The sequence below is a fragment of the Camelus dromedarius genome, chromosome 1 (genome assembly GCF_036321535.1).
Source record: "Camelus dromedarius isolate mCamDro1 chromosome 1, mCamDro1.pat, whole genome shotgun sequence".
Lineage (NCBI taxonomy): Eukaryota > Metazoa > Chordata > Mammalia > Artiodactyla > Camelidae > Camelus > Camelus dromedarius.
In genome coordinates this window covers 19625964-19653723 of record NC_087436.1, presented here as the reverse complement: position 1 = coordinate 19653723, position 27760 = coordinate 19625964, and the positions used below count along the sequence as shown (strand labels likewise).

The window sequence follows — 27760 nt, the reverse complement described above, 5'->3', positions numbered from 1 at the left end:
TCAGTAACTGAGAGTCGGCAGATTTGTAGCATTTAACTCTGTAATTCGCAATTAGGGAGATAAGATGCTGAACCGAGCCACCGTATGCCGTGCTGCCTGCCCACACTGGGATGCTGGGTGTCTCACGTCAGCAATGATGCATTACAGCTCACACTGCCCTTAGACATCAGACAGCTGGTAAAGAGTCCATATCAGGACACAAACATTTTCTGGTCTTATTTCTTTGATGTGATTAGTATATCCTCTCTTTAAAAAGAAGCAGGCTTATAAGAAAATTACAGGAAGAGAGGTTCAAAGTAAGTGTTTAGAAATGAAACACTTCCTATAGTCTGGTCTGTCTTTTTGATCCTGACCTTGAGTGCTGGTGATCAGGAGAGGCGGCCCCAGAGGTATTTCAGATTTAAAGGCAGTGCGGGATTCAGGTCAGGCACAGTCAAAAGCACGTCACAACGTTCTCCTAAATAGCATATGGATTGAAGCTGCTGTTTCTCGTGACCCAGGGAAAGGTCGGGATGAGGGTCCCCGCCGCCCTCCCTGGCTGGGCTTGTGTGGCCCTCTGCCTGGTGTCCTGCTCATCTGCCTTCTCCCCCGGGGCCGGCTCGGGGGCCTGCGTGGACATGCAGCCCAAGCACAGCCCCGCGCACCCTCAGAACCCGAGGACTCACCCCATCACCCTTCTCACTGGCAGGTCTTCCTACTCACCAGGTGACACCATTCCAGGTACGTGTGGGAGAGGCTTTGAGAGACCCCCCAGGAGCCCCAGTGCCCTAGTGGCAAAATCCAAGTTGTGCTCTTGCCCCAGGCGGGAGCTTCCTGGACTGATGTTTGGCTTCTTCCCAAGCAGCAGTTATGTGGCTGAAAATAAGCAGGAAATACTTGCATCATGAAAACCACATAACTAATTTCTACATTGATATTAACCTTTATAAGAGAAGGGGGCACAAATTGCATAATTATAAAGAATTGTTTTGACAGAAACAGACTCACAGATATAGAAAACAATCTTATGGTTACCGGGGAGAAAGGAGGTGGGGAGGCATACATTGGGAGTTTGGGATTTGCAGATAAAAACTGCTATATATAAAATAGATAAACAACAAGTTCCTACTGTATAGCACGGGGAACTATATTCAATATCTTATAATAACCTATATTGAAAAAAGATATGAAAAGGAATACATATATTATAACTGAATCACTATGCTGTACACCAGAAACTAACACAACATTGTAAATCAACTAGACTTCAATTTTAAAAAATTAATCCCCAATTTAAAAAAATAAAATAAAAAATAAAAATTATTTTGTCTTTATTATAAGATGTGAGTATAGTTACCTTCTCCCACAGACCCTTTATTCCACTTTTGATACCAGTGTGAAGCCTATAGCTATGGCAGCCATCCTGAGACTGTCCAGTGACCAAGGCGTGAAAACCCAACTCACTGATGCTGGCGGAGCAGGAAAATGGAAACATCTTAGGATCTTAACATCATTGAATGGCTTCACCAAAGATAGAAACTCCACTTCCAGACTTAGGAGAGGGAATTAAATGTCTTCATTAGTTAACTTTCTGTAAATCAGCTTTTCTGATGCTTGCAACTGAAAGAATCCTGACCCATACAATGAGCAAAAGTTCTCTGTATAAGGATATCCATCAAAATTGTTCATAGTGCAAAATTAGAAAAAGCGAATATCCATCAATAGGAAACCAGTTAAATCAATCATATGACCTACAGGAAAAAGTCTTATTTCTCACACACATGTGATGTGTGAACCTGTATTTGCCTACTCTGGGTACCTCAAATAAATGGACTCATACATTATTTGTCACTCTGAGCCTAGCTTATTTTACTGACTGTAATGTTTCTAGGTGCATCCATGTGGTAGCATCTAATCAGAGGTAACTGCAGTTTACATATGGAAAATATTTTCGAGTTACCCCCTCAAAGAGTTTCATGGTATACTTTTCGCATCACTGAGTGAGTGCCCTAGTTTTTCTGTTGTCATAGCAATACTGGTTATAATGACACATTTTGAAATTTGTTAATATTAGGGGTACAAACTAGTATGTCATTTAAAATTGTTTTAAAAATCATGATTGAGCTTGTTTTTTTTTTCTGTTTGTGTCTACTGATAATTTTCAATTTGGTCATCTTTTTATTGATTCACCATAACTCTTTGTATATTTATCTGTTTTGTATCTTACAAATACTTTTCTCAATTTATCTTTTTTTAAAAATTTCTTCTATATTGAGAATTTTAAGAAATTATCTTTTCCTTAATGGCTACTGGGGTTTGCTTAGAGAGGCACCCCTAACTCCAGTATTGAAGCAAAAACTAAAACAAAACAAACAGCAACCAAAAGCAAGCCAAACCACTGTTTCTAGTTCTTCAATATTTCATTTTTACAGATCTTTGGTCCCAATGGAATTTATTTGGGGTATGAAGTAGCACGTCAACCTTTTTTTTTCCCTAATGAATTGTTTACTTTCTGGGGGCTGCACTGGTCCTAAGCTTTTTGTCTTGAAAGCACTCACATAAAATCACCAGGCAGAGCTACGTCCAGCGTGTTCACCTTGAATGGCTGTTTTCTGTTGCAGTGACTGTGAAGAGCAGTCGTGATTTCATGGGATTTCTACTTCAGGCCCGAAGAGTGTCGGATCATCAAATAGTGGGCACTTTTGTTTTCATTCCTCCTCATTCCAAACTGATGACTTGTTTTGAAGAGGCCAACAGTGTCACCCACTCGGACAAGTCCCGGAAGAGACACCTGTCATTCGAGTGGCAGGCCCCCGCCCAGCCCGTGGGGGACGTCAGGTTCCTGTAAGAGAGTCAAGTTCTGGTTCTTAGTAACTGAACTTCCCCTTAGGAGAGAGGGGGCTTCTCCTCCCTTCCTTCTTGTTTCTCGCCTGCCACCCCCTCTGTATGACAAGGACAGGGTCCCTGGGGCTGCCCCAGCTAGAGAGTCTATTCCAAGGATGACTAAAAAAGAACCGCCCCCAATTCCTCTCTCTGCCATTCTCTGTGCTCCAGGAGTGTGGGATTTCCCCTCCTTCTTGAGAATCACAGATGAATTTTGGCCAGCCTCTCCGGGAAATTCTCTCTAGGGGACAAAAGAGCTACTGATGGGAGAGCAGGAAGGAGAGACAGAGGCAGACAGACTGTGAACACTCCACGGACATCTCTGTGCCCCCGCTTACTGTCCCCCAGATGGGGGTGCTGGCAACAGACTCACCTCGTGGGGCTGGGTGAGGATGAAAGACCCAACAGATGCCGAGTGCTTGGAACAATTCCTGGCACCCGTGCGCGCCATTAAAGTGTCATTGTTACTCAAAATGAGACACTGGCTTTGTCATCTTTTTCAAACATTCACATTTACCAAGAAAGTGAATTTTTTTGGTTTGGTTTTTAAGAAAGGGTGTGTGTTGGCCTCTGTCTTTTCCCCACACCCTCATATAGAGAAGAGGGTGGCTGTGCCGAAGGGGAGGGAGGCACCCAGACCCAACGCTTCCCTTCTAGGTTGTCCCCTCTGTGCTGGGGAGCAGTGAGAGATGAGGGATGAGGTCCCCGCCTCTCAGGGTCCCCTTTCCATCCCTTCCTGGTGGCCTAACGCAGGCAGGACAGCAAAGGGAAAACCCCACTTAGAAAGGCCAGGACCCACTCGACTGGTGGTGTACCCAGCTTGTGCCCAGCCTTTGGTACAGAGCCAATGCAGGGGACGTGTCCTGTCTGAAGTCCTTCAACCTGTACCATTACTTTTATTTCCCAAATCACCTCCATTGCTATTTTTAGATTTACCATCTCAGCTGCTCTGTGCTGAGCTATTATCTCCATCTGACAGGCAAAGGGGTCCAGTCACTGATCAGAAGTGGCTCCCGAGTCCCCCCGTGCTCTCTCACTTCCTGGGACTGTTTCCCACCTTAAGAACGTATAGACGAACCATGACTTTTGCTTGCACCTTAATTCTCTGGGTGACCTCAGCTAAATTAATCACATTTTCATAATTGCCTTCTGAATACTTAAAGTGAGAAAAATGGTACTTGTCAATAATCCCTACCTTGGTGAAATTTTGGGGAGGATAAATGAGATAATGTTGGTGCAAATGACTTTTCCCTGAAGAAAGGCATTATGTATTCAAAATGTTATTTAGAATGTTAGTGATTTATCTCTCATTTTCAATTGAATTTACAATTCCAATGGGGTTAGACAATTGTACAACAGAATTACAAAATTCTCAATTAACGGAGTAATTCAGTTGATGTCACGGTAAAGAAAGTTGAAAATGAAACCTTTTGAGTCAACGCAGTTCTAGAAGACACCTTTTAGTCCAAATGAGATTCTTTTTTCTTTTTTTTTGGAGGTCCTGGGGATTGAACCCCAGACCTCGTGCATGCTAAGCTTGTGCTCTACCCCCAACCCAGTGAGGTTCTTAATGACTGTATGTATTCAGGAGGGGTCTTGATTTGTACCTATCATCTCCTCTTTTAATTATTGGCTGCTCTTGAGTTTTTGTTATTAAAAAGAATGAAGTCACCCAAGGGGTAACACAATCATCTCTCTAAGTTCTTCTCTCCAGGTAAACTTGTGTTCTTTTCTTGTTTGTTCTCTCCTTTCTATAAGGATGGTCCAAGGTGTGATTTAAGGACACTAAATCCTCGAAACTCTCTGCTTTCTTTTTCTTTTTCCACAGTTTATCAGTCGTCCAGTCATATTTTGTTTACTGGGCAAGGATTGAATCATCTATTGTGTCTCAACAGACACACAGCAGAGCCCATTCTGACAGCCACATGGAGCCCGGTTCACGGATGCCAACCCCCAGGCAGAGGCCGGAGGGTATGGAAGGAACCCCACCAGGTACAGCTCTCCACCGTCTGCACTCTCCTGGTCCACAGCATTATTTTCATAGTTACTGATTTTCACTTAGGAGTGACTACTATCAGTTTCCAGCTCCTGGGACACAAGGAATACTGGCCTTGGCTGACTGCAACAGTTCCTGGGAATGTGATCACACAGCTGTGGGTGGGGCTGGCGGGATGCTTGCAAGTGCTGGGTTTGCTGCAGCAAATACACTTTGTCCAGTTCAACCTCACAGATTAAGCTGGGTCCTGGGGTGGAGCGTTGGAACTGAGCTGCAGAACTGGAAAACAGCACATACCTTCCCCTGCTTACCAGTCACTGCAATATTTCAGCTCTTTTCCCCAGGCCCCCGAGGCTACCCAAGGAGCATGAGAAAGAAAGAATCTAGCCTTTTTTTTTTTTTTTTTTTTTAATAAAAGCTCATCCAGTTTTTATTGTTACTTTTCAAGGTAGGTAGATGGCTCTTTGCAGCTTGGGTTGGAGAACAGAACCAGGAATGAGAGGCTGTGTTGAGGGCAATGGATCTTTTTCCTGGCTCGTCACAGGACTTCAGACTCCATTGGCCCAGGTACTTCTGAAAAAACAAAGAAACAAAAATAAGTGGGAGGGTATAACTCAGTGATAGAGTGTGTGCTTAGCATGCATGAGGTCCTGGGTTCAATCTCCAGTACCTCCATTAAAAATAAATAAACCTAATTACCTCCCCCTCTAAACAAACAAATAAACAAAGATAGACAATGGGGGAAAAAAATACCTAACTGGCTAGAGAATGTTTGACCTACCTGAAAACTCCTGGTGAAATAGAACTCGTTTGCATTATTTATTTCTGGTTAAGTGCTCCCCGCGGATGCATTTGTAAAGGCATCCAATCACCTGCACAGAAGATCCAACCTTTAATCTGTTAGATCCCACTTTCCTTTATTCTTTCCTTTATTCCTGCCTAACGTGTTAAGACTGGGATCCGATCTGAATCCCTGACTATGCTAGTCTAGCAGACACAGTCCCAGAGCCAACTCTGGGCCACCTCCCATCCCTGCCTGTGACCCAAACCTTTGTCTTTTTCCCCTTGGCCAGCACTGCTCCTCCAACCTTTCCACCAAGATGCTCCTAAAACCAGAGAGAAGGTCTCAGGGTCTAAGAGTGCGGCCTGAAGAAGACCCCGCATACACAACATGTGTTTGAAATCTTGTGCTCCGGGTAACACATCGCTCAGATGTTGCGTTCTCATCCCTGTCATGTTTCAGTGTGAATATGAATAGAAGGGAGGCTTCAGAAAGATATGTGCTGTTGGTCCTGTAGCCTCTCTGATGGCTGACCCTGGGCACCTTGTCCCCCAGGGGGTGGCCAACCCTAATCTCAGCAGCCACGGGGTAGAGTCTGTATTATGCCGCTCACATTCCTCCCCTCTGCTCCTGCCTGCTTTCCGGCCCATTCCTCCACCCAAGCCCCATTGTTTCCCAAAGGAAAGCGAGTCCATGTGTGTGATGCACGCACAGGCACGTTGGAGGAGGTGTCATCTGACAAAGTAAAATAGATTTCTTAACTGTAAGAAGACTTCAGTAGGCAAATGTGAATTATAAACTTTCCCACTGGGAATATAGTATATTGTGTTTCTCAACCTTCTTTCCAGCAGACCTCGGGGACACTTTGAGGTCATGCTGATTCCACTAGGCATGACCTACTTTTGTAACTCCATGTTTTGCTTTGTGGCATTTCCTTAAACTGAACTGTTGCTCATGATGAACTATTTATCTTTAAAAGGTCAGTTCAAATATCTCCCTTGTGAAACTTTCCCCCTTACTTCTTGGTAGGCAAATGTAATTGCTTTCTTTAGCTTTGGATTAAAGCTCTCATCACGCTGTGATTTATAAGGTTGCACATCGAAGAGTCTGTTCTCCTAGATTTTAAATTCAGAAACAACAATTACCAGTCCGCATCACTTCTGCATCTCCAGCACCAGTAACGATGCTCAGCACACACCGGCTGTGTGGGAAAGTGTCCACGTGCATTTGGAGTTCAGGCAGGAGTTAAAACTGCCAGAATTTGTGCTAAATTCTATGTGTCTGTGTAAGCCTTCTTCGTTTTTCACTCCAGTCTCGCTATTTTTGAGAAATGAAGACATTAGAGCAAAGTGTCACCAAAAAAAAAAAAAGAGAGAGAGAGAGAGAATTCAATCCAACCCAGTTGGACCCCTGGGCATAGAAACTTCTGCCAGCATTTTTTTGGTGAACAGCATCGTGGTCACTCTAATCATCATCGAGGGAAACCCTCAGTGTGGGATGCGTCTGTACCGGGTGCAGCCCTTCATGCGTCTACATCGCTGATTTCACTTTACCTCCTCAACAGTCCTGTACTGGAGGTACCATTACTGCTGACATTTGCAAAAGAAGAAACTGATGCTCTGGAGGACTTGCCCCAAATCAGAAATTAGCAGAGCGAAACGTTGAACTCAGATCACGACTGGTTTGTCTGCAGCCCTGGGTGAAGTTATTTCCAATGTTCCGGGCCATCATGTGAGCCCATCACAGACCGGAAAGGAGGCAGTGGAGGGCAGGGATCCCACCTCCGCCCCGAGCAGAGGCTCAGGTCCTCATCATAGCTGGGGAAACGTTTAGCATTACTAATACAACAAGAAAGGTCTAGGGCTTTCAAAAATCTGTGATCTCTGGGATTCCACCTTTTTTTTTTCCCCAGCAAGAAGCAGTTTTAGGCAGAGGTGAGAAAAACTAGACGGGTCACAGTGGTTTCTGGATTCTCTGATGGGTGACTGTTAAGGATGCACAAGCCCCAGAGGGCCAAGAGTGTATTCTTTATTTATTTGTTTGTTTTTCTTAAAAAAATTAATTTTTTTGAAATCTCGTTGATTTACAATGTTGTGTTAGTTTCAGGTGTACAGCAAAGTGGTTGAGTTACACATATACATATATATATTCTTTTTTCACATTTTTTATTGAGTTATAGTCATTTTATAATGTTGTGCCAAATTCCAGTGTAGAGCACAATTTTTCAGTTATAGATGAACATACATATATTCATTGTCACATTTTTTTCGCCGTGAGCTACCACAAGGTCTTGTATATGTTTCCCTGTGCTATACAGTATGATCTTGTTTATCTAGTCTATACATATATATATTCTTTTTCAGATTCTTTTCCATTGTAAGTTATTAGAAGACATTACATATAGTTCCCTGTACAGTAGCTACACAGTAGGACCGTATTGTTTATCTATTTTATATAGAGTAGTGTGTATCTGTTAATTGCAAACTCCTAATTTATCCCTCCCCCCTTACTCTTTAAAAAGACAAAAGAAATGGGGTGCTTTGCTGCTTGGTCAGGGGCTTCTATTACTGGGAAGGTCATCCCTATGGTGACATTTGTGAGGGGCTCACACTTAATGGTCTGTCCTCACGTGCATTAAAGTCTTTAAGCATTGAGCCCACTGTCTTGGTCACGTGCGCTAATCAGTACAAGGGAGACATTCTCCTCTCTCTCTGCAGTGTCTCTGGGCCTTCGCTTACCTGCCAGCCTCCCCACTGCTCCTCCTCAGCAGCGCGCAGGTGTCTCTGTTGTGACCTTACTTGGAGCCGCAGAAGAGGACAGCTTAGATCCCGCTCCTGCCAGCGTCTGGGCGACCGAGTTTCTTGAGGGTCCAGAGACTCTGTTCCAACCATCTTCACACACAGCTGCTGTAGTCAGCGATGGCCAGCAACCCCGCGGGGACAGCAGCCCAACCCTAGAACCATCCCTGGACATCCGTGGGCTGGAGAGGCTTGTGGCCCTTGGGAGATTCTCTCCAGAGAACCTTGCTTCCAGCCCTGGCCCTCACCACAGGTAATGGCCAGGGGGTGGGCCAGTCAGGGCAGGTGCTGGAATGAGGCCAAACACTAGGGTGCTGAGGGAATGGAACCTTCTTGAAGTTGGACCGAAAAAGATCTCAACCATATTTATTATTTTGGGGGGGAGTGGGTAATTAGATTGATTGATTGATTGATTTTAATGGAGGTACTAGGGATTGAACCTAGGACCTCATGCATGCTATGCACACGCTCTACCACTGAGCTATAGCCTCCTCCCTAATATTTATTCTTAAGTGCGTGAGAAACACTGATTGCAGAAGGGCCACTGGTCAGAGGTTGGGGTATGTAAATCATCTGGGGAAACTGGACTCTTAAATAGAGGGTTGGTCTCTGAGGTGCTGCTATAAATAAAATAAAATCTAAATACAGGCTCTATTCTTAGATGGATACATTTATAACCTATAAATATACATTTTATACAAATAAACAAAAGCATTCAGGGAGTTTGCCATCCTCACTCACCTCGCTCCCCCCGTTCCCTCTCCAGCCCCCAGTTACAAACTCAGGAGTGTTTCCAAGGAATATGATTGTGTCAGTATACCCAAGCAGCGGTGGGAAAGGTTTCTTTTTGATCCAAATACTTAGAGATGCCTTCTCAGCCCCTTTTTCCTTCCCTTTAGGCCTCAGAATGACCCAAGCTTTGATTCATTGGAAACTTGCCTGCCCACGGATGGAGGGGAACAGGTGACGGTTGTGCGTGCACAGACAGTTTGGTGTTTTTGACCTCAGAGTGGGAAGTTCTAGGCTGGGAAATCAGAGCTATTAGACTAGTAGCCAAAATCAGAGCGAAGGAGGCAAGGGTATGGTAAATACACAGCATCTTTTCCCAATCAATACCAGCCTTCCATTATATGCAGTGTCTCTGAAGTTATCGGTAATTATAGAAATTGATGGTTTTAGTGATTTGTTTTCCCACTTAGCTTTGGTTAATAATTCCTCTCTCCTCCTCCCAAACCCTCTCTTTCATAACAACATTGGCCTCAAAATACCATATATGGTCCCAGAGGTTAGATCAATGGGCAATATAAAATGTACATGCCCAGTGATTTACTCTTCCTTTGAAGTCTTAAAAGGAACACAAAATAAAACATGGTGTAATATCCTTACTCAAATTTATTGGAACCTACAGAAAGATTAAATGGTCCCTCTTGCATGGGTCCTAGCATAAAAAGCCACACTCAAAGCTTTCAGCCATTGGAGACGACAGTCACCCATATTTGTCTGGAAGCCCCTTAAAGGACCCTAAGTTTATTCCTGTAACTGGCCCCGTGCTCTCTCTGTGGGGTTTCCATTAGCCTCCCCGTCCCCATCAATAACAAGCACATATTTATCTGCTTGAGTGTTTTACTTTGAGTCTTTAAAAGAGCAAGCTTGAGGCTGGGCTTTCAGCCGCTGCCCGGGATTCTTTAAGGAACTCAGGTGAGTTGCAAAGTTCAGTGGCTGCTTGGGGGCAGACCAGCTCCTTTGATTTCTCTTTTTGCCTTTGCTTTTCTAGGACAAGATGAAGGCCTCTAATAGGACCATAATGAGGCCTCCTCTGCACACTGTCCATCTTACCCGTCCTCGCCTCTGGTCCTCTGAAGCACTCACTGGGAATGGGGCTGACCCTACAACCCCTGTCTTCCACGTCCCTGCCATGTCCAGGCCACCCACTGCCGGTGGCCAGTCAAAGGCATCCAGGCCCTCTGCTAGCTTCTTGCCTCAGTCAAAGCACAAGGAGCGAAGAGTCGGGGAGGGCAACAGAGAAGCTGGCGTGGGACACCCCAGGAAGACCAACCCAAGGCCTGAGGTTGGGCCAGATGAAGCCAGTGCCCCTTGGGGGATCCAGCTCCGGATCCCGCAGCTGGGAATCCTGCTTGGCCTTTCGGCCACCTTGGGCATGGCCATGGCCGTTGGCCTTCGCTACCTGTACACCCAGTATTGCCACAGGCGGATGGAAGTGTCCTTCAGGGAACCTACAGGGGATGCGGTTGCCAGGAGTGACGGTGGCGAGACTGAGCATGTCAGGAGGGTGGGAGAGAGCAGCCTTGTTTGGGCTGAAGCGGAATACGACAGCACCCCTCCCTCTGTGGGCACCAGGAAAATAATCCTCTGAGAAGAGGGTGGTGCCAGGCCTCTCAGTGTCCCCCTTAGACCCCGTAGCATCTCAGCTAGAACAGAGCTAAAGGGAAAAGCTGCTGAGGACAGAGATTCACTGTGGCAGTTAGTAAAGGAAGCAGCAAAAGGGCAGCTTTATCAACAGAGGGAGTTCTTCCGAGCTTTGTTGTCTTAACATCTGCAGTTTAGCTGCTTTTATTTCGTTTCGCAATTAGACCTTCTGTTTGAAGAGTTAATCTCAACACGATGAATATTGTATAACCTGCTCATTAAGCAGACTCCCATGGCCGCTAAGCTTCCTTTGTTGCCTTAAGGAACCTGCAGAAATAGAACTTCTGTCCCACCTCAGCGTGTCAGCCTCATCGCCTCGAACTCTTTGGGGGAAAAGAAAAAGTAACGTTGGGGTTGTGTCTCTTGCAAAAAGCAAACAAACGAAAAAGAACTACAGCCCTCCCTTTGCCTCTCCAAGCCAACCCCAAAAGAAATTTTGTTTTCCAGAGTTCAAAGCGGGCTCTGATTTAGTCCACGGGGTGAGTGCAAGGGTGTTCAGTTTTCTTGGAAAACTCAGAAGCCTGGCGAATCTGCCGTGGAAATTGATCGGAAGCCAGGAGGGTTTTAGAGACCCCGATGGCCCCACGTCTGTGGGGAAACAGACGCACAGCACGAAGCTATAAACACCAAGTGGGGTAAGCAAGCCTCTTCACCAGGTGTAAATGGATCTGAGACCTCCCGTCCACTTACAGTGGATGAGAGGCTAATGGACCCCAACAGCAGGCAAACATCTTGCCTTTTGCCGAAGGTCAGGTTGAAAAAAATGATGATGCCAGCATAGTTTTAAAAAGAGCCTTTACTCAGCTAAAAAAAGCATCATGGATGAAGACTGTCTGCCTCCTCTTATGACTTTATGATGATCACTTTGATTTAGGGAAAGTCCCATAGATCCTGCCTGAGGTCCAAACAACGGGTTTGAAGATAACGCTTGAATAGGCTCACCTAATATAACACATCAGAATTAGCTGCCTTTTCAGAGGTAAACGTATTATAGAGTCAAGATCCACTTTAACGTGGAAACAAAAACCACTATAAATTCAGAAAGGGCATTTATGTATTGAGCACCTAAACCACAGAGGGGCTGTGCTGAGAACTGTCCGTATATGTTCACACTTAACTCTCACAATAACTTCAGCAGGAATAATTCGGTAGCTTGCCAAAGAGAGAGGGGCAGTCATGACATCTCAATTCAACAACAAAAATATTTTTTTAAAAAAGCTCGGTTGTGCAGAAAAGAGCTGCTGTTTTTTTCCCAGCCCCTGAAAGCTCACTGGGTATCAATTCTAAGACTCTCTTCTCCCTAATCCTGGGGTAGACAGATCTGTCCCCTTGCTTTAGTCAAGTGCCTTACCAGGCTCCTGGAGATAACTGGATGTTCAGAAATGAGGGTGTTCTAGGAGTGCCATGGAAAGAAACACGTGTGCTATACCCCAGTGGGGGCCACAGGTGCCTCTCCTCCCTACACAGCCCTCCCCAGAGATGCCCTACCCAAGATGTGAAAGAAGGATCTCGCCAGCGGAGAGCTCCCAGCTGGCCACGTCACCTCAGAGCCAGGTGCACCACACATACAACACCTTCTGGATCTTTCCTGTCCAAGAGGCTATTCTCCTGCATAAACAAACTGTTTTGATGATCGTCTGCTGTGAAACGAACTACCCCCAAACTCAGTGGTTTAAAACAACAACTGTCACCAGCGCTGATTGTCTTATATGAAGCTGGACTTGTCTGGTCTCAGCTGGGCAGTTCTTCTGCTCTGTGTGTCATCAAATGGGCTGGAACATCCCAGATGACTCACTCATGGGGCTGGCAGTTCCTGCTGGCTGCCGGCTGGGCACTCACCTGGGGCTGTAGATGAGCGTGGGAAACAAGGTGGTCTCTTCTCTGTGGCTTATTCTTGCCTGGTGGCGGGGTTCCCGGAGGGAGTGTTCCATACAGACAAAACCAGAAGCTGGGGATCTCTAAGGCCAAGCCTGGAAAGTGACATAGTTTCACTCCCGCCACATTCCAGTGGTCACAGTAAGTCAAAGGGCCAGCCCTCATTCTTCCAAGGGAATGGCCGTAGATTTCAGTTTTTGGACAGAGAGGTGGCAAAGGATTGGAAGCTATCTTTAATTCACTGCATCGCCGGTTAGACTGCTGACCTGCCACAGGGCTTATGTGAGAGGGGAGAGGCTGCTGTCCCCAGGAGATGCCCTGGTGACGGCATCACAGGGGTCGAGGGGACCCTCCGGGTGTCAGGGTGTGGCACCTCCTCTTCCCCAGCTGGGAGCACCGGCTCAGTCACATTAGTGAAGGGGAGCAGTAGAGTCAGCGGGACCTCTGAGCCTTGGCTTCAGCATCAGAGATAAGCGGGTCACAAAATTATTTACCTCTTTTGGCCTTTGTGAGGATTAAATGCACTTTCCATCGTTAGCTATCTCTAATGAGCTAACTGACATTCCATTGTTATTAACATCATCCTGCAGCTGCAACACTATCTTTAAATCTAGTCCATTTAGAGAGATCCTGTGGCCACCAAAGGGAAAGTTACTCCCTTTCCATGACAGCTTCTCTCCCTGTGGACCCCCCTTCTCTAGCCCAGTTGATGCAGGCATCCTTGCATGGTAGCCAATGGCCACAGTCCTGCTGGGGGTCAGACATTTTTTGCTGAGACATTCTGAGTCAACTTCTTTGGCAAGGGCAACTGGAGCCCCCAGGCCTGAAGTCAGCACACATAAAACCCGTCTGTCACTGTGATCTTGAAGGTCCTCTAAGCCTGGCTTCACTGGAGCCCCAGAGGGGAGTGGATAGGAAGGGTTAACTAAATCTGAAGGCACTTACTGAAAAGTAAAGAGCCCTTAAAAGTTATAAAAAGGCAAAGGACTCCAGTGCAACATCTTAAAATAGATTTTTTGTTTTATAGGACCAGCTATAGAATTGTTCAGCCAACCACTTCTTGGAGGAAAAGGAGGTCTGGGGCTAAATACACATTTCAGGGAAAATAACAGAAAAACAATCACTGACATCTCTTTGTATTTTAAACAAATGCTTTTACATCTATTGTGCTAATTTAATAATCACAGACCGAGGGTAAGGGCGGGCCTTAACCTTTTTACATTCAGAGACTATTTCTGATATTTCTAATTGATTTCTCCCCTTAGATACAATAATTTTAGTAAATCACTACAACGCTTAACCGTAGCCTGACTGAGCAATCTCACTGTCAGAGCTGTCTGGATTAATTTGCTGTTACAATGTTTGTTTTCTTTTAAAAAAAATTCTAATTAACAACAACAAAAAAAATGGGTCAACAAGCCAGTAAATATTTAAACAAGTGTCACGTTTTATTTGAAAAGTTGTCTGGGAAGAGCTGGCAATTTATGAATAAATTATGGATAGCATAGCCTCTGCCGGTCTTGGACTTCCAGTATTAATCCGTGATCCTAGCCTTTCTGGAATGCAGGCTCTGGGATTTGATTTCATCTCACCCCAACCTATCTCTCTGCTAAAAATGATGTGTGGCAAGGAATTTCTTCTATTCAAATGAAATGAATTTGCATTAATTTCTTTTATTAAACTTGAGAACTTCTCCATAGTCTGAAGCTATTCAGAACTCAGCTCCATCTGGCCTCTCGGGGCTGGCAAAACCAGCCGTAATAATCTCTGGCTTAGAATATCGGGAGGGCCTTTATGATGAAAGGCAGGCTGCTGTTCCGTGTGTTTGTTCTGTTCTTTAAATGCAAAAAGAGAAAGTGTGAACATTCTGAGACTGCTCCTTTGAAAACGATGGGTGGAGCGGCCAAGACAACTGAAATCTGGCAAACGGTTTTCGGTTGTTTTTTTGCTTTTAAAACATAAATCCGTTCATGCTGTCTCCACATGCTCTAATGGCTTTCCATCTCCCTCAGAATAAAATCTGAACACCTGGCTGGGCTGACCAGGGACCGGAGACCCAGCCCTGGGAACACCCACCTTCTTGCAGGCGCCTGCATATTCCCTGAGCTGCTGCGAATAGTCCTGGGACGCAGCATGGCTCCATCCAGCTCACTTGGTCTGGATGCTCTTGTCGACTGGAACCCCGCTCCCCCTCAGACATCCGCAGCCTTCGGAACTTTGCTGCCATGTTGCCTCAACAGAGTGGCTTCACCTCTACACCCCTCCCTGCATGGTAATTCTTACAGCACTCCTTACCTCCCAAGTCTTATATGTTCTGACCCCCCCCGACTAGAAAGCTTTATAAAGGCAGAGACATTGCTTTATTCACCGCGATTTCACCAACACCTAGAATTGTTCTCAATACATAGTAAGTAATCAATAAATATTCGTTAAACGAGCAAGTGAAAAGTTGAACGTTTGTATCACTATCGCCACCGCCTGGTCCAGGCTGAACCTTGGGCCAGTACAAGTGCTCGTGTGTCAGGTGATACAAGTGTCTTTCCAGAAATTAACTGAAGGGCTCTGTGTGCCCGTGTCCCCAGGGCATTGGTGTTCCGTATCCCAGATCCAAGACGGGGGCAGTTCTTGGTCCGGAGGGCTTGAGAGCAGACTTGCCTTGTCAGTCTGGGCTGGGCAGAGGGAGAACTGATGGGAGTCCTCCCACCTCACCCGTGAGCGTTCTTTCTTCAGTTTATATGGTCTGACATGGGGTTTCTCAACCTCCGTGCTACTAACATTTCGGACTGGCTCGCCCTTTGCTGTGGGGACTGTCCTGTGCACTGTCAGATGTTTGACAGCATCCCTGGCCTCTACCCACTGGATGCCATTGGGCACCCCCAGTTACGACAACCATAAACATCCCCAGACACTGCCACCTGTCCCCTGGGGAGGTGGGGAGCAGAATCACCCCCATTTGGGAACCACTGACCTAGGAAGTAGGAGATGCAATTACAGGCCCCAGGATGAAGCAGCGTCTCTTAAGCCACGCCCTCGTTCAGCGATGGAGGGGGCACTACTGAGGCAGAAAACACCAGGACTGAAAAATTGGAAATGGCTTTAAAGATCATCTGACTCAGTGGTTTTGAATTTTGAATTTTGGCTATTAGGTGTGACGATCAAAGCTGAACGCTCTAACTCAAGTCTGCGGCTGTCTCCCCCTCCTCCTCCCCCGACCCCTCTCCCTCACCTTGCCTCACTGCCCGAGGCATGCAGGGCTCCAAACAAGCATGGGTTGAAACCACTCACTAGCAATGCCTCCTTAATACAGACGAGGAGAGCAAGGCCACCGAGAGGTCACAGTCACATTAGAGTCCAGGTGGTTCTTGGGCTCCTGCCTCCCCTCCCGACTTACAACCCACTTTTCTTTCCACCACACTCAGCAGAGCATTTATTTTTCTTGGAACACGTTTGGGTGCTGTAAATATTTCAGTCGTTCCAGAGAGAGCCTGGAATCAAGCAGAAAAGTGGCCTAGAATGATGAATCTACAGTTGCCATTAGAGCCAGAAGGATGACAGGAACTTGGGGATGGACCACCATGGTGGGCCAGGCGGAGGCATGACCTGCCCTCTGTGACGAGGCCCTGGCAGTGGGCTGAGGGGAGATTTGACAAAGAGAAAAGGGACCAATAGGCTGGGAAGGGAAAGATGCTGGATACCACCACCCACCACCGACCTAAGAGATGTGTCTTTGGTTTCTGGCCACTGCCTTGAATTCACTGCCTCCTGTCCTCTGGGCTCTGCATTCTCCTTCCTTCAAATAGCACCTTGGGAGAATTTTCCCCCATCTACTGATGATAGACGGTTTCTTCTTAAGTGTTTGGTTACTTCATAGACGGGAGAAGCTAGCTGGAAATGCATTCTACTGGCTGTTAAAGAATGTATTTTCCTGATTTATAGTCAGGCTAGGCAGGGTTGTCTGAGAGGCAAGGAACCAATGGGGAGATCCACTTTGACTAATGATTAATTATTATATCTAAAGTGATGTTTTCCTATCAACTGATAGGCTAGAAAAATAGACTAGAGCTTGCCAGGTTAGCACCACGGGTCACAGATGTTGCCTCGGCATTTCAGATTGTATTATCCATTACAGACGGCATCTTCTCATTTAGAAGCATAATTTGTTGTTCTGGCAGACAAAAAAAAAAAAAAAAGCTGACATTTCACATGCAAGCCGAAGATTAGAATCACAGCAAGGCCCGCATGTGGAAGAGCATCAGGATGTGGTGTCCCTGAATCAAGGACAGAGGCGGCTTGCGCTGAGAGAGATGTAGAAGCTGGTGACTTCTGACCTTTATTATGCAAATGTGCAGCCCCGTGAGCCGGGCTGCTTAACCTCATCAGGGGAAATGTCGCTGATCATTTCCAGCTCCAAATGTAGCACAAACATTAGCACTATTATATTATTATTATTATTATTATTATTATTATTATTATTATTATTATTATTATTATTATTATTTGCAGGGCATGATGATTAAGCTGAGTCTCTACTAGCCCAGACCCACTGGGGTTGAAAATCAACTCTTCTTGATAGTAAATAAACAAACATATTTTTGTTCTCTCTATTTATTATTTATTTATTTATTTATTTATTTATTTTTTTTTTTTTTTTTTTTTTGAAGTACAGTCAATTACAATGCGTCAACTTCTGGTGTGCAGTGCAATGTCCCAGTCATGCATATGCATACATATATTTGTTTTCATATATTCTCTCTCTGTCATGTTTCTGGGTGAGGCGCTTTCCAGATCTGGTGTCCGCCAGGCATGGGGAAGAGGGTGAGCGTATCACAACGTCCAATCTCCAGCCCCGGACGCCTCCCCTCCTGCCCCCTCCAGGTCCTATGCCCCAGCCACAGAGGTGTCTAGAGAAGCTGGGGCAGGAGAGGGGACTAGGTGAGGGGGTGGGAGATGGGGAGAAGGAAGGAAAAGAGAGCTACTGCAGAAGATTAGAGAAAAAAGGGAGGGGAGAGGTCTTTTAGTCCTGGGCAGGGGTGACTGCTATCTACCAGAGCCACAGAGCAAACTGGGAAGGCTACTGGATGTAAGAGATGGAGACAAAAAGAGCTTGGAATCAAGTAACAAAGAAAAGGAAGTCAGTGAGAATGGGGAAGCCAGAGGCAGTTGATTTGCGGCCCCGGGCGATAGAAGGTGAAGCCTGTGCGTCCCTGAATCCAGATTCCAGGACCTGAACGGGCCAGGTCATACTTCCAGAAGAAAAGACTCCTGGTGTGGGGAACTCAGAAACAGAAGTCAGACACACAGCTATAGTGAGATTCTGGAGGAAGCAAAGAGCTTTCCCTCCCACAGCCCGGTACTAGGGGAAATGTCCAGCTTTAACAGGTCACCCTGGGGGGCGGTTGGTTCCCTGTACCGTTGGAAAGACTAGATGCATCTCTGTAGACCCTCAGAGACCCTCTCATCAAGCCCCAAATCCTTCAGATACAAATATTGACATCAGGACCCCAGTTCAATGAAATTAGACTTCTTAAGAGTGGGGCCCACGTCTGCAGTTTTTAAAGCTTTCCAAGGGACTCGAATGTGCTGCCAGGGCTGAAAGCTGCCGCTGTAGATTCTGATCAACAGAAACTCCACAAAGGCAGGGATGCCTGTGTCTTGATTTTCTGCTCCATCCCCTGGCGTCCAGCACGGTGCTGGCCACATGGTAGAAACTGAATGTAGATTTATTACAGGAAAGGATAGTGGGTGAAACAAGGCATTTCTTTAGCAGAAACACGTCTGTCTGTAACTAGGCCATGCAGGGCACCTGAGGAGGGGAGTTACCTCCCGGCCCGCAGAAAGCCATGCTGTCACATGTACATTTGTCCCTTGTTGTCCCAGCACAGGCAGACACGCAGCATGCTCCCAGTTCCTCCTGAGTATAAAGCAGATGTTGTACTCTGAATCTGGGTTGTTTAGATGACATCAGATCAACAACCCCATCACCCAAGGAGTTGGTCCAGTTGTTTTCTTGTGTTCTCCTGGGAGCGCTGGTGTGACAAGACTTTCCAAGAATAGGCTCAAACCATCACACCACCATCTGCCTGCAGCCTGCTGTGGGCTGTTATCTTCCCCCACCAGCAGCTGAGGAACAGTCAAGGGTCACTTCCAGTGGCCTTTTCTTCCTTCCTGTGCCCACTCAGGGTCTGGTCAGTGATGAGTTTGGCAGAAAGGATGGGTGACCTTTTCCCAGAGTCAGGAGACCTGACCCTCTGGCTGCTGGATGTGAGGAGACTGGTGAAGGGAAGCTCAAAGGAGCCCCAGGTGTGGGCGTGGATCTGAGTTCATTGGGTGGGGGAGCATCTCATCAGCATCTCTGTAGGACATAGGGTGAGGGTGTCTGACATCAACTGCCAGACTTGGGTACCACTGTCAAGGACTGGAGAAGCAACACATTTGATTGGAGGAAGAACCAGTGTGTGGCCTGGGTCCTTCCTCTCCTCCCACGAGAGTCCTTCAGCCAGACGCTGAGACAGAGGTGGAGCTGTGTGCTGTTAACCCACTTCAGACAGTGCAGGTGCCCATGTGAAACCTTTGAGCTGGGAGAGGCAATGTGATCTCATTGTTTCTCACCCCATTTCCACCAAGAAACAGGGCATAGGAAAAGCAAGAAATAAGATATTTGGAACTTAACTCAAAACTTGATCGTGCTACGACGGACTCTAGAACTTTTGCCAAGTCCTTTCATGTCTCTTAAGCTCAGTTTTCACATCTATAAAGAGAGGATGATGTAATTTGCTGGGCAGATTTGTTGTGAGCAATAGATCCTAGGGCGATTGTGAAATCCTACTGTTTGAATCCTATGGAATTATTATTTCACCATTGGGCTCTGAGCTCTTTGAAGGCAGAAACAGCGTTTTCTTTTTATCTTTGTGTCCTCAACCTCTAACCCAATAAACAGGTGGCACATAATAGATGCATAGTGTTACCTTCTCAGAGCAGTATTCCCAAACGATTCATCTCGGGATCCTCTAGGTATTCATTCCATTCTCGTGGTTTCCTTCAGAGCCTCCAATGATCTATGTCCTTGTATATCATCTGTCTCTGAACTAGACTGTCATTTCCATGAGATCAGGACTTTGTCTTGGTGGCCAGTCTAGAACAGTGCCTGGTGCAGAGCAGTTACTCAAAATATGCTTGTCAAATCAAGAGAGGAAGGAATGGCAGCTGTTTTATTACTGCTAGTAGTAGCAGTGCTTGCAGGATGAGTTGGAATCCATCCCAACAGGTACAAGTTAATTGTCTCTGGAAAGCTCACCAGAAAGGGGGAGAACCATCAGAAGCCGTCTGACTTTACTCCTCACGGAGCTCTGCCTGGGAACATTTACTGGGGCTGGCGATTTCCTCAGGCCTCCACCAGGAGGCCCTTCATGCTAAACTGAGCAGCGGGAATGAGGTTTTTAGATGTGGACAAGGGCCACCTCGGAGCCCGAACTGGGGCCCTCTGGGGGGAACGGGTGGGTCCGCACCCTCTCCTGGGCTTGGCCCCAATAGAAGGCTCCAGACGGCTCGGGCTCTGGGCCAGGTTGCTTGGTTCCAGTGGGAAAGCTGACCTTGGCCAGGAAGAACCAGGAAGAGGCATAAATGACTCATTGTCCCACATCCGCCAAGGTAAAAACCCAGCAGTGTGTGTGGCCTTTGGGGCTGGACGTTATTGCTGCCTTGGCTCCCTCCACAGCCAAAATAAAAGCCGTTGGCCAGCAACCCAGGCGCAGCCTAGGACTACAACCATGGATCTCTTCCATGGTCCCGTTCTACACACTTCCCTGCGCCTCAAGTCCCTAAATACCGTGTATGATTTCCAGTTCTAAAAGTAGCGTGCTATTTCCTTTTAAAGGCTTAAGGCAGCCTTCATTTCCAGTCAAGGCCATGTGACATTTTATGGACTTGCGGAAGAAACTGGATCGGTTTTCAGGTCACGTGTGAAGGAGGGTTCCGTGGAATGTGCTTTATTTTTATCCAAGAGTTTAAGATCCAAAGTCACTGAAATTTGTAAGATGTGCTACTGCCACCAGATTTCCACTAGAGGGCACTCTTGGAAAATATTTATAAATACATGTATTTTACTGCTCTGTCTAGGAAACACTGTTTTTAAAAAGAGAGAGAAACAAAAAGTAACAAACAAACAAGACAAAACAAAGCACAACTGCCAGTTGGTCTAAGTTTTAGGGCAAGCCCTTTGCCTTCACTTGGAACTGTTCCTGATTCTTCCAGCACAGCTAGAGAAGAAAGCTGGAGGGTCACAGGCAGCTGCTTCCCTCGTCCTCTGTCCTTTTGTCCACGTGGGGTGCAGCTGGGCCCCAGCACAAGCCCAAATCCCCTCCATGCCCTAGGGGGCCAGCCCTGGCCTGCCCAGAGAATCCCCTTGGAAAGGGGCTTAGAGATGCTGAATTTGGGGGCCTTTGGTTTGAGTTCAGCCCTTCCCTGGCAAGTCAGCGGTGGCCGGAAATCCTTAGAAAAGTGCCAGGAAGGGTCAGGAAGGTGGCTGGGGCGTCAAACAATTAAAAATAGGGCTTCCGGGCAGGCAGCCATGGAGATCTCGCTCAGTATGTAAATAAGTGTAAATACGAGCAAGTTTTGGTGCTGAGGGGTCCTGTGCCCATTCCGTGTAGACAAGGCTGTCCTGGGCGCTGGTGGGCGGCCTTTATCTGCACACAGACCAATTTATAAAAATTTTTTTTTTCTATCCAAAAAGAAAACAGCTCTATTGAGCTCTATTGGTGGGGGCGGGGGTAGGAGATTATTCTTACAACTTACATTTGTTACTTGAAGAGGGGGGGAATGTCAATGAATAAATCAGAACTGATTTTTAGCCACGAAAACCTTAATTCTGGAGCCTATTTGATACACAGCACTCAACTCTCCCATCCCTGACATTTGTGTCACCTTTTAGAGCTGATATTATTCATTCATTCACGTGAGTGACCTCATTTCATCCCGGAATCAGCTCCGTGCGGTGGGTTTCGCCATCATCATCCCAACTGCAGAGAAGGACACCAAACTCAGGGAGAAGCAAGAACGCACAGCAGTGTGTCTGAACAAGCGCGCACAGCGGTATAGAGGCGGTTCACTCTCTTCCAAGGGGTTTTACTGCGCATGCGCCAGGCGCCCGGCTCTCCGCTAGGTGTGAACCGGCGGCTGCTGCTTGCTCTTCCTCAAAGCACAGGCTCTCCAAAGGTCAAGGCAATCCGTTAACTTCACTTGCAACTGTTCCGCATTCTTCCAAAAGCAAAGCTACAGAAGGAAACGGGGAAGCAGGAAGGCAGCTGCTTCCTTTATCCCCGTGGGCATCTTCCCCGCAGTCAGAGCTCCTGTCTGTCTGGGTTGGGCCAGCAGGGAGTGTCCCTCCCTTGGAGCATCCCACTTTCTGGAAGATCAGGGTAGGCCAGGTGCCCAAGACCACAGTTGGCTTCAGGCTCCGCCAGGCGAGCAGGCCGGTGTCCATCCGCCAGTCTAGGAGCCACTCCCTCTGCTGACCTTGGTCCCCTCTGCGCACTCCCACAGGAGCAGACAGCCATCCTCACAAGTCTTCTCTCTGTCCAGGAGTTTGCGCTGCAAACTTCTGGTCTCTGTTTCCTCTGCATGGGGGGAGTATAAAGGCTGCATTTGAAAGCAGCCTTCAGGGCTCTTGGGAGAAGCAAATGGCCGCAGTGACTCCTGAAGGGTTCCCCTGTGGCCTGCGGGCTATGGCAGCAGAGGAAGTCGGAGAGGCAAAGAGCAAAGAAAGGCTCTGGGCAGTGGTTCCCAAAGGTACGCTCTGCAGCTCGGCCTTCCCTCAACTCCATTTTGGAATTTTTTTTTTTTTTTTCCGGGAGCTCCTACGAGTTTATAACTAAACACACAGCTGTACACGCACACGCAGCTTTAAAATCCAGCACCTGTCCAGTTTGTCGGGATGAGTAACGCCAAGTGCTGTAACAGTGACTGCGCATGCAGAGAGGATCTCCCCTCACCACCCCCATCAGATGCAGCAGGAAATCTATATTAAAACTGCTTGTATGTGTGAACAGCATCCGACACAATAGGTTGTCTCAATTTGATAATGCCAGGGTGTCTAGCAGAGAGTGCAAACTGGAAATTTGGGGGTTACTTTCTGCTTCAGAGCCCTGTGAGGAGGGGGTAGAAGGCCTGCTGGGAGTGGTCCTGAGTCCCGAGCACTCTGGTCTCTTCTCCCCAGTGCATTCAAACAAGGGGGGAGGTCGACCTCAGATCTGGGCCCTCAGGCTCCCGTCCTAACAAGGAGGGCAGGAGGGACCCAGAGAGGAGGAGGAGATGGGTTTCCAGGGCACAGAAATGTGGTTGTGGGTTCCCTGTTTCGTGACTCTTACAGGTGGCCCAGAAGATCCCTCCATACAGCTTGGACGGATTCCCAAAAGCCGGGTAAATTGTGGAGGCGTGGGCCCCGCGGTTCCCACTCAGAAGACCCATGCCCTGCGCCGCCGGACGGTGGGTGCGGTCTGCCCCTTGCTGGCCGAGGGGATACGGACGGCGAGCGCCCTGCTCACGACAGCCCAGAGGGTGCCTTCTGTCCAGAGCGCCAGAGTCTTGGGAGGACCGGGCGTTCCTTGGATGACCCTGGCGGGGCCACTCCGCAGCAGTCCTGGAAGGGTTAAAGGAAGGACACCTAGACCGCGGGAACTCTCCGAGACCCAGACTGGAGATGCACTCGCTGCTCAATGCTCAGTGCTCGATGCTCGGCGCTGTCAGCTACACCGCCTGGCAGAGTCCGGGGTTGGGAAGGCGGCAGCTGAGTCAGACCACGCTGTGCATTTGCCAGAATGATCCACGGTGGGTGGGAACTACCCAGTCTCGGGTGCAGGGAGGGAGCCCAGGTTGTAGGCTTTCGCTAGACACGCTTCCAAGCGTTTGGCAGGGTCTGTCTGTAACCAGAAAGGTAGAAAGGCCTCTCTTATTTGAAATGCCTTTAGCTGGTGGCTTAGATAGTTCTAAGAGGGAGAAGAGATGCGAAAATAAAATACCCCTGTTCCCCGTGCCTCTCATCCAGAGAGTTTGTGGTGAAGCCTCAGTTCCTGCCCGCCTTGCCCGGTCACTCACTCACACCTTTCATGGACCGATCCAGCCGCCTAGCCCCGCACTGCGCAGCCACCAAGGGTAAAAATGCCTTTTAGGTATTTTTTCTGTTGTGATGTTGGCCGCTCTGATTTCAATGCTGCAGAACAGATTTTCTCAGTTGTTCCGTTACTTCAGACTACTTGTTAAACAATGTCTTCAGAGGGAAAAAAACAAACCTAGATTAATAAAGTGCTCATAAAGGGGTGAGAGGAGAGAGCTGTCAGGCCCTTCGAGCAGACAATGTTGAGATGCAGGCTCGCCTGACCTCAGAGACCCATCGAGACCCTGGCGGCTGTCGCGTGACATCTACTCTGTCTCCACAGTGTCCAGGGCTGCTTAGCGCCAAGTGTGATGTGGACACTTGCCTGCTGGATGGAGACAGAAACTCATTTTCCATCTGTCAGGCAGCCTGACACAGAGCTGCTAATGATTTTCTGTCAGGCGAGGCCTAGCTGGACTTGAACCAGTGACCCAGAGGTAAAAGGCCCCTGTGTAGGGCTGCCTTTACAATAACTGGCCTGCCTCGACCACTTTCTCTGGACCAGTGCTCTCTTTTTCATCTGCCGGTGTGTTCTCATCCAGACAATCCCGACTTAGCACTGGGGGCTGAATGGTTAATGTCCAGGAGAGCACGCAAGGGTGCATTTCTGCCCTGGGCAGGTGGGAGATGGGATGCCGTTGAGGGGCAGGGGGGCGGGGCCTGCTTGATTAGCCTGGGACCAAAAGCCACGCCTTCCTTTCAGTCTGGGTGCCTGACCCTGACCTCAGGACTTTTGCATGCTTATGGAGATGGCCCCAACAATAAATGTGTACCTAGAGGGGGATTGGGCCTCAGATGCTCTGGGTCTGAGCACTCTGAGGTCAAAATTGTCATCATTTTTTTCTTTTTTTACTGATTGTCTTCATGAAGGGGAAAAAAAGTCCTTTCAAAAGCATTCCTAGGCCATAAAGAAAGATAAAGAAGGACATTTTATAATGATTAAAGGAGTGATACAAGATGAGGATATTACACTCGTTAATATATATGCACCCAATATAGGAGCACCTAAGTACATACAAGAATTACTAACAGAGATAAAGGGGGATATTGATGGGAATACAATCATAGTTGGAGATTTTAACACTGCATTAACATCACTAGACAGATCTTCCAGACAGAAAATAAACAAGGCAACAGAGAAATTAAATACTACAATAGAAAAACTAGATTTGGTGGATATTTTCAGAGAGTTACACCCCCCATAAATAGGATATACCTTCTTTTCAAGTGCACATGGAACATTTTCCAGGATCGATCATGTACTTGGGCACAAAAGAAACATCAACAATTTTAAGAAGATAGAAATTATCTCAAGCATCTTTACTGACCACAATGCCATGAAACTGGAAATCAACAACAGAGAAACAAAGGAGAAAAAAAGGAAAGCATGGAGATTAAACAATATGTTATTGAAAAAACAATGGCTCAATGAGGAAATCAAAGATGAAATTAAAAAATACCTTGAGACAAATGATAATGAAAGCACAACCACTCAAAACCTATGGGACACAGCAAAGGCAGTGCTAAGAGGGAAGTTTATAGCGATACAGGCCTTCCTCAAAAAAGAAGAACAATCTCAAAGAAACAATTTAACCCACCACCTGAATGAATTAGAAAAAGAAGAACAAAAAGCCCCAAAAAGCAGCAGAAGGAAGGAAATAATAAAGATCAGAGAGGAATTAAATACAATAGAGATTAACAAGACCATAGAAAAAATCAACCAAACCAAAAGCTGGTTTTTTGAAAAAGTAAATAAAATCGACAAACCTCTGGCCAAACTCACAAAGAAGAAAAAAGAGAGAGCACAAATTAGCAAAATAAGAAAGGAAAATGGAGAAATTACAACAAACAAAATAGAAATACAGAATATCATACAAGAATATTATGAAAAACTATATGGAACCAAACTGGATAACCTAGAGGAGATGGACAAGTTTCTGGAAACATACTGTCCACCAAAACTGAATCAAGAAGAATCTGAACACTTGAACAATCTGATCACTAGAAAGGAAATAGAAATAGCAATTAAAAACCTCCCTACAAATAAAAATCCAGGACCGGACGGCTTCACCGGGGAATTCTACCAAACATACAAAGAAGAACTCATACCAGTCCTTCTCAAACTCTTCCAGACGATTGAAAAGGAGGGAATACTCCCAAACTCATTCTATGAAGCCACCATCACCCTGATACCAAAACCAGGCAAAGACACTACAAAAAAAGAGAATTATAGGCCAATATCACTGATGAACATAGACGCCAAAATCCTCACCAAAATTTTAGCAAATAGAATCCAACAACACATAAAAAAGATTATACATCATGACCAAGTGGGGTTCATCCCAGGGACACAAGGCTGGGTCAACATACGCAAATCAATCAGTGTAATACATCACATCAACAAGAGAAAGGACAAAAACCACGTGATCATCTCAATTGATGCAGAAAAAGCATTTGATAAAATTCAACACCCATTTATGATAAAAACTCTCGCCAAAGTGGGTATAGAGGGAACATATCTCAACATAATAAAAGCTATATATGACAAACCTACAGCCAGCATAGTACTCAACGGTGAAAAACTCAAAAGCTTCCCACTAAAATCTGGGACAAGACAAGGATGCCCACTATCACCACTCCTATTCAACATAGTCCTGGAAGTCCTAGTCACAGCAGTCAGGCAAGAGAAAGAAATAAAAGGGATCCAAATTGGAAAAGAAGAGGTAAAAGTGTCATTATATGCTGATGACATGTTACTATATGTAGAAAACCCTAAAAGGTCCACACAAAAGCTACTAGAGCTGATTGAAGAATTCAGCAAGGTAGCAGGTTACAAAATTAACGTTCAAAAATCAGTTGCATTTCTTTACACTAACGATAAATCAACAGAAGAAGAAAGTAAAGAAACAATCCCCTTTAAAATAGCACCCAAAGTAATAAAATATCTGGGAATAAATCTAACCAAGGAGGTGAAAGAATTATACACAGAAAACTATAAACCATTGATGAAGGAAATTAAAGAAGACTTTAAAAAATGGAAAGATATTCCATGCTCTTGGATTGGAAGAATCAATATAGTTAAAATGGTCACACTGCCCAAGGCAATCTACAGATTTAATGCAATCCCTATCCAATTACCCAGGACATATTTCACAGAACTAGAAAAAATCATAATAAAATTCATATGGAACCATCAAAGACCTAGAATTGCCAAAGCATTACTGAAGAGAAAGAAAGAGGCTGGAGGAATAACTCTCCCAGACTTCAGACAATACTATAGAGCTACAGTCATCAAGACAGCATGGTATTGGTACCAAAACAGACATATAGACCAACGGAACAGAATAGAGAGCCCAGAAATGAACCCACAAACTTTTGGCCAACTCATCTTTGACAAAGGAGGCAAGAATATACATTGGAATAAAGACAGTCTCTTCAGCAAATGGTGTTGGGAAAACTGGACAGCAGCATGTAAAACAATGAAGCTAGAACACTCCCTTACACCATATACAAAAATCAACTCAAAATGGATTAAAGACTTAAACATAAGACAAGACACAATAAACCTCCTAGAGGAAAACATAGGCAAAACATTATCTGACATACATTTCAAAAATTTTCTCCTAGAAGAAAAATAGCAAGAATAAACAAATGGGACCTAATGAAACTTACAAGCTTCTGCACAGCAAAGGAAACCAGAAATAAAACAAGAAGAAAACCTACGGAATGGGAGAAAATTTTTGCAAGTGAAACCGACAAAGGCTTGATCTCCAGAATATATAAGCAGCTCATACGACTCAATAAGAAAAAAATAAACAACCCAATCCAAAAATGGGCAGAAGACCTAAACAAGCAATTCTCCAAGGAAGACA

The 27760-nt window shown here is 46.1% G+C and overlaps 1 protein-coding gene across 1 annotated transcript; it reads left to right on the top strand.

Moving 5' to 3' along the window:
* Positions 1-512: 512 nt before the first annotated feature.
* On the top strand, positions 513-10811 carry REELD1 (reeler domain containing 1). Its single transcript, XM_031463001.2, has 7 exons — positions 513-720; positions 2601-2823; positions 4691-4854; positions 6303-6309; positions 8385-8690; positions 9337-9400; positions 10212-10811. Exons 1-7 carry the CDS (start codon positions 513-515, stop codon positions 10809-10811), a joined length of 1572 nt encoding a protein of 523 aa, XP_031318861.1.
* Positions 10812-27760: the final 16949 nt, after the last annotated feature.